Genomic DNA, 10,450 nt, shown 5'->3' with positions numbered 1-10,450 from the left:
AGGCGGCCAAGTACACAAACAGCTTCTTCATTGCTGGCTGTCGCTGTCGTCTGGCACTTAAAGGTAGACTGCCTCTGTTCCTGGAGGTTTCATTTGCCTATTGTTGTTGTTTAGTCATTTAGCCGTGTCCGACTCTTCGTGACGCCCTGGACCAGAGCACGCAAGGCACTCCTGTCTTCCACTGCCTCCCGCAGTTTGGTCAAACTCATGCTGGTAGCTTCGAGAACACTGTCCAACCATCTCGTCCTCTGTCGCCCCCTTCTCCTTGTGCCCTCCATTTGTCCCAACGTCAGGGTCTTTTCCAGGGAGTCTGCTCTTCTCATGAGGTGGCCAAAGTATTGGAGCCTCAGCTTCAGGATCTGTCCTTCCAGTAAGCACTCAGGGCTGATTTCCTTCAGAATGGATAGGTTTGATCTTCTTGTAGTCCATGGGACTCTCAAGAGTCTCCTCCAGCACCAGAATTCAAAAGCATCCATTCTTCGGCGATCAGCCTTCTTTATGGTCCAGCTCTCACTTCCATACATCACTACTGGGAAAACTATACGGACCTTTGTTGGCAAGGTGATATCTCTGCTTTTTAAGATGCTGTCTAGGTTTGTCATTGCTTTTCTCCCAAGAAGCAGGCGTCTTTTAATTTCGTGACTGCTGTCACCTTCTGCTGTGATCATGGAGTCCAATAAAGTAAAATCTCTCACTGCCTCCATTTCTTCCCCTTCTTTTTGCCAGGAGGTGATGGGACCAGTGGCCATGATCTTCGTTTTTTTGATGTTGAGCTTCAGACCATATTTTGCACTCTCCTCTGTCACCCTCACTAAAAGGTTCTTTAATTCCTCCTCACTTTCTGCCATCAAGGTTGTGTCATCTGCATATCTGAGGTTGTTGATATTTCTTCTGGCAATCTTAATTTTGGCTTGGGATTCATCCAGCCCAGCCTTTTGCATGATGAATTCTGCATATAAGTTAAATAAGCAGGGAGACAATATACAGCCTTGTAGTACTCCTTTCCCAATTTTGAACCAATCAGTTGTTCCATATCCAGTTCTAACTGTAGCTTCTTGTCCCACATAGAGATTTCTCAGGAGACAGATGAGGTGATCAGGCACTCCCATTTCTTTAAGAACTTGCCATAGTTTGCTGTGGTCGACACAGTCAAAGGCTTTTGCATAGTCAATGAAGCAGAAGTAGATGTCTTTCTGGAACTCTCTAGCTTTCTCCATAATCCAGCGCATGTTTGCAATTTGGTCTCTGGTTCCTCTGCCTCTTCTAAATCCAGCTTGCACTTCTGGGAGTTCTCGGTCCACATACTGCTTGAGCCTTCCTTGTAGAATTTTAAGCATAACCTTGCTAGCGTGTGAAATGAGTGCAATTGTGCGGTAGTTGGAGCATTCTTTGGCACTGCCCTTCTTTGGGATTGGGATTGAAATATACTCAGAGTCGCAAAGTGATTTCATGCTCTTTATTCAGCTCATAGTGGTGAGGAGGAGTGAATGAATGTCCCCTCAAAGTATCTGCTTTATATACATTATTTACACAATGGGCTGCACGTGATTGGCTAATTCCGGAATTCTACTGTAAGCCAATCAGGTTGTGGATTCACTTCTATCTGGAGCATGATTGGGTGGTTCCTGCCAACCAATCATACTGCTGCATTGTTCTAGGACCAATCAGACTGCTGCATTCTGAATCCTATTGTTCTAGGACCAATCAGACTGCTGCCTTTTGGATCCTATTGTTCTAGGACCAATCAGACTGCTGCAGTTTGGATCCTATTCAACTCAGTACATAACAGGGATGTAGACTGATCTTCTCCAATCCTCTGGCCACTGCTGACTTTTCCAAGTTCTTGGAGTTTCCCGGAGGTTTCATTTGCCTATTAACCCTTCATATTCTATTATATGGCCATACTTCCCTCAAGTGACTAATGTGTGCTGCTGTGAATTATCTTTGCGCTCGTTTAACAATATTTCACTCCGCGACCCCGCAAAGTCTGGCCAAACTCCTTTTATTTTATTTTTTTGGGGGGGGCACAGAAATACTACATTTCCCATGATGCACTCTTGCGGGGGTCCAATAGGAAACAGCGAAGGGACGCGACCAAATCCCGCATGTGCCACGAGCCGCGCTGCGAAGGGACGTCTACTACGTTTCCCAGCATGCAGAGCGGCTCCCCCACGTGACACCCGCGAGCCAACGGAAAGCGGCCTGCCCGCCCTATAATCCTCCGCGGCGGCGGAAGCGGCCTCTTTTCAGCCCGGGCTGCTCGGCTCAAGATGGCGGTGCAGATCTCCAAGAAGCGAAAGGTGAGGGAGCCCGGGGGCCGGTGCGGAGCCGCGGGGCCGGGAGCGGGGAAATGAGACTGAGATGAGGAGCAGAGGGCCGAGCTGTGGGGTTTGAGGTCTCCGGAGGGGCCGGCCTCGGGGCGAGACCGGCGGATGGACGCGGATTGAGGCCGGTCTCCCGGCTGGGCCTGGCTTGGAAGAACATGGCGGCAAGGCAGAGGCCGGGTGGGCCCTGGACAGGCCGGGCTGGGGGAGAAGAGAAGGCCGCTCGAGGCCCTCAAAGGTTTGCCCAGGAGAACACAGGAACCTGCGCCATGCCCCGCTTAGGCCATTGGTCTGCCTGGGCCTATATTGCCTGCACTGGCTGGCAGCAGCTCTCTCCAGGTTTTGGGGAAGGGGACCCTCAAAAAAGCGCTGGGGGTTGAGCCTGGGGCCTTCTGCACGCAACGCAAGTGCTCTCGCTGCTGAGTGCGAAGAAATGGCTTTCTTTAATGGTAATTGATAAGAGGCTGCATTCTAGTACCAAACTCCTATTCCCAAATAAATAAGCAGGGTCTATGACTCTGTGTAGTCTCAGCTGGATGCCCTTTGGAGACCATGAAAGCACCAGTATCTCGGTGACTGGTATATTTGGCAGGGGTGCTGCTTTTCCACGTGGAGGTTCCGGGGGGCTGTCACGGCTAAGAGCAATTGCTAGGTTTGTCCCCGGAAGCTAAATGAAGTGCTGGAGGACCAGGAGTTTTTGCAGGAAAAAGGGGACTTCTTGCAGGGCTGCATCCTGTTTTGGCGTCACTAATGCATTATTTTCCTGTTGCATGTTGCTGCTCTGACAGGGTAGTACATTGCCTTCGTTCAGGGTAGACAAAAGTACAAGGTTTCGGCTAAAAGTTTTCTTTTAAAAAGTGGCAACCCGGTTCTCTGGATAGCAGGTTCAAGAAATTTGTGTGTGTGTGTGTGTGTGTGTGTGTGCGCGCATATCTACATTGTACATGAAAGCAGGATCATACCACTTAAAACAGTCAGAGCTTCCCCCAAAGCATCCTGGAACTAATTTGTTAAGGGTTTTGAGAGTTGATAGGACACCGCTATTCTCCCGTAGAAAACTACAGTTCCCGGTTTCCTGCGAAGAGGGATGAATTGGTAAACCACTCTGGGAAGTGTAACTACATCACTTAGCTAAGGTTCTTCCAAGAGTCACGGCAGAAACTTGGGTGGCTCCTAATCCAGTCCATCTCCATACTGAGTGAAGTTTTGAGCCTTTTGGCTGCACATGCACTGGGCAGGATTGGTGCACATCACGCCCAGCAGATAGTAACTGCTTGTCGATTATTATTTTTTAAGCGAGACTTTTTCCCTGGGATTTGCAGGGTTAAACTGCTGCTGGCTTCTCATAATCTGTTTTGCTCTTTATAGTTTGTGGCTGATGGTATCTTCAAAGCTGAACTGAATGAATTCCTGACTCGGGAGCTGGCTGAAGATGGCTACTCTGGTGTGGAGGTCAGAGTTACCCCAACCAGGACAGAAATCATCATCCTTGCAACCAGGTGACTTGCATCTACGTGTCTGGTGGTGGGCGAACAACTCTGCCACTGCGATAACTCAGAAGTCTGGCAGCATATTCATATAGTGTGGTTTGACTGAATCCAGGAGGCAATTGAAATATTGAAGCCAGTACCTACTACAGACATGTATACACCATCAAAGTTTGGGGTGGAATATATTTAACCCTGTATTGTCTACACTGACTGGCAGGGATTTTCCAGGGTTTAAGACAGAGAATATCCCTGGCCCTACATGGAGAGGCTAGGGGTTGAACCTGAGACCTTCTGCATTCATAACACATGATCTGCTACTGCAGCCCCTCTTCTGCATTTTTACCATCTACTGCGTTCCTGTTGAATAGGAACGGTTTCTTCCTGAATGTTTGAGTTGGATCAGAAGAGTTGCTGTGGTTTGCATGGTTTCCCTATATTGCTCTGTAGAAGCAAACAGCTTGCTTTGTATTCCTCACCCTTTTCAAAAACCACGGGCGCAGGAGCCACTTGGACTCACTTGGTCATAGATCCAGATTCAGACAATACTTTTCCATGAACTGCAGGGTGAAATACTGGTCTAGATTCCTGCTTGGCAGGGGGTTGGACTCGATGGCCCTTGTGGTCTATTCCAACTCTATGATTCTAGATTGGCCTTCTGCGTGTTGATGCCCTCTGACTGTTATAGACTACTGTTTTCCTGGTCCCTGACATTCGGTCATGCTGGCGGAGGCTGATGGGAGTTGTGATCCGTGAGGGTAGGGGTGGCCTAAGTGCTGCTGTACCTGGAAATCTAATCCATGTGGGGTCAAACAACATGTTTCTAGCATTTTCAGGATTTTTTGCAGCAATAATTAAAACTGAATCATCAGTTTTAAGTGTAGCTTAGTTCATTTTTAAAAAGTGTGTTTTTGTAGTTTTAATTCATTTTATGTTGGAAATACCATTATCCTTCCTGTTAATGGGTCAGGGACTGTATAATAAAATAGATTTAATTAAGAGCTGGGCCTCCATTACATTTGCTGCAAATGATTTGGTGTGGAAAAACAATGGCAGACCCTTCCAACCTGCGTGTTGCTTTTTGCTAAGAGTGAGTCACGGCCAGTCGTAAATGCACAGCCTAATGTAACTGGGAACAACTCACCCCTTCCTCCATATCAGCCTACACACACATGATCAGCACCTTCAGTTTAACATCTCTTAATGTGTTAAACTCTGGGAGTGTCAGAGTTAGGAAGGGACGAATGATTGCTTTTACACACTGTTTCTAAAAGGGGAAAAACCTGGATCAAGCAACCTGCCTCTTACATTCTCAGTTCCGATAACTCCTAGAATACCCCATATTATTTCAGCGATTTCAAAATGTAGAGTAAAATATCTGAACATCTTAAGTGAGGACTTAATGCCTTGCCTTTGCTCCTTCTTTCAGAACTCAGAATGTTCTGGGCGAGAAAGGGCGCCGTATTCGTGAGCTGACTGCTGTTGTCCAGAAGCGGTTTGGCTTTCCCGAGGGAAGCGTTGAGGTAACGGCTGCCCCAGTTTTCACTCTCTGCTTATTGTGTGCCAAGTTCCCCCTTCAGTGATGATCTGATGACGAGTCAGAAATGGCCACCCCCCTGCTCAGAGTAAACAGCACAGCGCCACGTTCTGTGGTGCGGTGTGTGGGTGCTTGGGCAAAGGTGTCCTGTTCATTGGATGATCTTGAGGCATTTGTCTGAGAAGGGCGAGTCAAGGTTTGGGGAGTATTTCCTCAAACTGGTTTTGATTTATTGATCTAGGCTGATGTGATTGTAACGCTACGAGAATGGGGTTGGTTTTTCAGAGACAAGAGCAGCCTTGTCTAGCCAGTCACTCTCCCTCCAGTTCTCAGTGGTCCACAACTTCTCTCAGTCCAGTATGGCCAGAGGTTGTGTTTGGTGGAAGCTGGATCCCAAAACATCTGGAGGGTCGCAGGAGGCTAGGTTGGGGCATTGGCTGCGAAGATCAGAGGCTTCAAATCTTCTGGGTGGATGAGGGTTAAAATTAGCAAAGCCCCTAACCATGATCAGAATTGCGAATCTAAAACAAATTTGCAAACTTTATTACCCTTTCAAGTTTCAGTTAGCTGCTGGACTCGCCAAACACCTATGTTAACCATTAGTGAGCTGTACAAAGCTGTAAGAATCTACTTTTATGCCACAACCACGCAAGCTGAGGGTGCTGGGAATTGTAGTTCAAAACATTTGGAAGGTGCTGGGCTGTGTTAAGAGAAGTTCTCAGCTGTTAGCTTCCCAGCTAGTGCTGTGTTTCCATCTCTTCCATATATGGCCCTCTTACTATTAATTTCTTTTTAAGTTTTTAGCCCCTTTGCCCCTTCTGTGCTTGGCATGTCTGGAATGATGTTTTTGCCCAGTATTGGCCAAACAGGTTGAGTCACCTGGTTGAGCTTTCCGTAGACACTTTCCACCCTTGGAAGCGTCTCAACGGTGACATCTCCAAGTTGGCCAACTGTTTTGGAACCAAACTGGCTTTTAAAACGCATTTTCATGATACTGCAACAAGGCACAACGTAAGTGGGCCCTGCACTGAAAACTGGTGTGTTTATGGGATGCCTTGGCTCAGCCTGTGGAGCGGAGAACACCTACAAACCCTTAAGGTCATGTAAGTATTTTCAGACAGTTCGTGAGTGCAAATTGAAGATGAGCGTGCAAAGCAACAGAGGTGCCTGCAAGCCTAAACTTTGCAAAAATAAAAAATGGAAAAAATGTTCCTGCTTTCTTTTCCAGCTGTACGCTGAGAAGGTGGCCACGAGAGGGCTGTGCGCTATTGCTCAAGCAGAATCACTGCGTTACAAGCTTCTGGGGGGCCTTGCCGTCCGTAGGTAAGCAAGCAACACTCCGTCTAATCATTTTGCAATAGCGTTCAGAAAACTGGGGTTTTAATTGTGCCTCTGCGGAAGTTTATAATCAACACATTGGGCTGAATAAATCCCACCTTAACGCACCTTAAAGTTCCCCTCATCTCTGCACTGGTGCAGTTGCTCCTTTCTCTTCTGTGTAATGGGCAAAATTATTTATGTAGCATGATGTTTCAGAGGTGAAGACTGCCCCGCGGAGCTTGCAATCTGATGTTTAATATAGGGAAAGGGAGAGCAAAGTGGCTGACCCAGGCAAGTTAATGCCACAATGAATTTGTGAGATTCTTGTTTCTATTTGAGCTAACCTGCCTTGCCAGATTCCCCCAAAGTACAGCCTCTTCCTTGAGCGTTGTTGAATGGCAGCCCTTGTAAGAAAAGTAAAAACCCTTCAGTGATGATACGATGACGAGTCAGAAACGGCCGCCATCCTGCTTGGGAGTAAACCGCTCAGTGCCACGTTCTGTGGCGCTGTGCTTGGGTACTCCCAACAGAGGCGTCCTGTTCATTGGATGATCTTGAGGCATTTGTCTGAGAAGGGAGTGTTGCGGATGAAGTCCAGCGTTGGAAGTCTATGGGGATGGGGGTGGGTTGTCCTGCTTAACTTGATAATAAAGCAGTAGGTCAGAGGAGAAGGCCCAGCGCAGTTCAACGGAGAGTTTTCCTTCTCTGCTAGGGCGTGTTACGGTGTCCTCCGTTTCATCATGGAGAGTGGAGCCAAGGGCTGCGAAGTGGTGGTGTCGGGAAAGCTCCGTGGCCAGCGAGCCAAGTCCATGAAATTCGTGGATGGCCTGATGATCCACAGCGGAGACCCCGTCAACTACTATGTCGACACGGCTGTCCGCCACGTCCTCCTCAGGCAGGGTGAGTTGGGGGGGGGGCAGGCAATCTCTCAGGCAGCCCCCAGTTGGCTTCCATGTTCCTAAAAAGATTCTGGGCCTTCTTCGTAGTCTAGCCTGGTTTATAGTCTAGCCGGGCTGGTTCTCACGTTGCATCAAGCCATGGTTTGGCAGTAGGTCAGAAGCGGGGAACCTTCTTTGGCTGTTCCCAGCCTCCTTGAATGTTCCCTTCTGGAGGGCCATGTGCCAGTAGTTTAGGGGGCCAGAGGCAAAAAGCAGGGAGAACAGCTGATGTTGGTACCTCTGCACAGTGTGGCAACTTCTGTGTACTCTTAACATAGGGCCCTAAGTAAGTCAGATTAGCCTCAACCAGAGCCAGGGCCTTTTCAACACTGGCTCCTGCCTGGTGGAACACTTTGTTTCATGAGACCAGGGCCCTGCAGGATCTGATTTCTTTCCGCAGGGCCTGCAAAACAAGAGTTGTTCCGCCTGGCCTTTGGCTTGGAATCTATTTGATTTTCTCTTTCTTTTTTCCTTTCTCCTCCTGTGGTGGAACTCCTATTTGGGGACTTCCCTGGCTTTTTTCCGGCCCACGTAGGACCAGTCTGGATAGTTAGCCTTGGTGAAGATTTGACATTTTCATCCCCAAAAAAGTTTTGATTTGAATTTCCATTGAAATGAGGCTATGTTTTAATGTTGTATTTTAATCTTGTTTTTAAGTTGTATTTCAATCGATTTGTTTTTATATCAGTTGTTAGCTGCCCTGAGCCCGGTCTTGGCTGGGGAGGGCGGGGTATAAATATTTTTTTTTATTATTATATCTCTTTCTACCCTGAATCCAGGGGAACAAGGAGCATTATCAAGAGTTCACAGCCAGGGCCAGTGAAGGGTGTGGTCTGGGGAGAGAAGTCCCAGGGGCCAGATAGAGGGCTGCGTTTGGACCTAAGGTTTCAGACTCCTGCACTAGATGATTGAGCCTTCAAGGACCTTTGGACTTATTGGTACCCCATCTTCCTTGGTTTGAGGCAAACCATAGTTTGCTGTCTTGTCATAGCTTGCACCTGTCTTGCTAATTGCTTAAAAACCTCATTTCTTATCCTAGCCTGGTATAAATAATAAAAGTTGTTATTACACAATAGTTGCTGGTTGGGACAAAATTGCACACTGGTTTGCCTCAAACCAAGGGAAGGAATTGCCATGTGTTGAGGGGGGAGCACTGAACCTGTAGCTCCTTGAAAGCTCAGTTTCACAGCCTCTGAACCAGCCTGCAGAAGTGTCTCGAGAGTCTTTTCTGGCTTGTTTCTCTATTTTTCATACCTAGCTGTGAGAGGTGCCCAAGGACAATGTTCTGAAACACCAAGCCCCCCAATACTGCAAGAGGGGAATTGCCTGCTTGGTCTCTCTCTCTGCAAGGACAGCAAAGACTAAGACCAGGCATAGGTAAACTCGGCCCTCCAGGTGTTTTTGGGGACTACAACTCCCATGATCCCTAGCTAGCAGAACCAGTGGTCAGGGATGGTGGGAGTTGTAGTCCCAAAACATCCAGAGGGCCGAGTTTACCTATGCCTAAGACAGAATGAAGGCCTAGGCTGTGGGTGGCAGAGGAATCTTTCTGCCCAGGCTGCTTTTCTTGACAGTGTCTCTTTGTTACTCCAGGTGTGCTGGGCATTAAAGTGAAAATCATGCTTCCCTGGGACCCCAGCGGGAAGATTGGCCCCAAGAAGCCCTTGCCAGACCACGTCAGCATCGTGGAGCCCAAGGAGGAGATCTTGCCCACCACCCCCATCTCGGAGCAGAAAGGCACAAAGCCAGAACAGCCCCCCATGCCGCAGCCCGTCCCCACGGCATAAGGGGTGAGTCGCTTTGCTTTATTCCTCACGGGTTGTCGGGAGAAAATGTTATGTGTGAGCCGCAGTGTAAATAATAATAATTAATAATAATTTATTATTTATACCCCGCCTATCTGGCTGGGCTTCCCCAGCCACTCTGGGTGGCTTCCAACAAAATATTAAAATACAATAATGCATCAAACATTAAAAGCTTCCCTAAACAGGGCTGCCTTTAGATGTCTTCTAAAAGTCTGGTAGTAGTTGTTCTCTTTGACATCTGGTGGGAGGGTGTTCCACAAGGAGGGTGCCGCTACTGAGAAGGCCCTCGGCACTGGACCTCAGTGTCCGTTTAGAACGATGGGGTGGAGACGCTCCTTCAGATATACTGGACCGAGTCCGTTTAGGGCTTTAAAGGCCAGCACCAACACTTTGAATTGTGATCGGAAACATACTGCACTTCTTGGCTGCATGTTGCTGCTAGTGTTTCATAGAGGGCAATTGGTGCATTTAATGCTTTATAACTGCAGCCCACCAGATGGTGCAGGACTACAACTCCCATCATCCCTCACCACTGGCTTTGTTGGTTCATGGGAGCGGGAGTCCGTCAACCTCTGGAGAGCTACAGGTTCCCTGTTTACAGGGATAAAACAACACAGGCTTTTGCCCCAGGGATTGTGTTCATGGTACGGGTAATAGCTCCCCATACACTAATTCTTCTGTTTCTGTTGCAGGTTTAAAAACATCTGGAACAAAGAGTTTGGCGTCTTGTACAAATATCTCTTTAATAAAATCAGAAAAAGACAACATGCTGGAGGTTGTTTCTGTTACCTGCTCACCTTACTTTTTTTTTGCCCGCTCTGGGACCTAAATCCTGGCCAACCAATATCTGAAACTTTCTAGTTTTGTTCCCTGTTGATACCCCAGCTCAGATTTAACCATTGAGTCACCCATGTGTTCAAAAGGTTCTATGAACATTCTCATTAGCACCAACCTCGATCTTCTTCAAGCTGAAGGGATAGTGATTTTGCTCTCCCCCGTTGATCACAGCTGCTGTTTATTTGCTGCCCCTTTTTCTGTA

General features: G+C 47.8%; 1 protein-coding gene across 1 annotated transcript; it reads left to right on the top strand.

Moving 5' to 3' along the window:
• The first annotated feature begins 2,142 nt into the window (after nucleotides 1–2,142).
• Nucleotides 2,143–10,176, top strand: RPS3 (ribosomal protein S3). Its single transcript, XM_083610181.1, has 7 exons — nucleotides 2,143–2,300; nucleotides 3,693–3,823; nucleotides 5,241–5,334; nucleotides 6,577–6,671; nucleotides 7,381–7,568; nucleotides 9,200–9,396; nucleotides 10,104–10,176. The coding sequence occupies exons 1-6, from the start codon at nucleotides 2,271–2,273 to the stop codon at nucleotides 9,391–9,393; spliced, it is 732 nt and encodes a 243-aa protein (XP_083466307.1). The 5' UTR covers nucleotides 2,143–2,270; the 3' UTR covers nucleotides 9,394–9,396; nucleotides 10,104–10,176.
• The last annotated feature ends 274 nt before the right edge of the window (nucleotides 10,177–10,450 follow it).

The sequence above is a fragment of the Podarcis filfolensis genome, assembly GCF_964270895.1.
Source record: "Podarcis filfolensis genome assembly, chromosome: 4".
Taxonomy (NCBI): Eukaryota; Metazoa; Chordata; class Lepidosauria; order Squamata; family Lacertidae; genus Podarcis; species Podarcis filfolensis.
The sequence above is the reverse complement of the archived record's forward strand: the minus strand, read 5'-3'. Positions and strand labels throughout refer to the sequence as shown.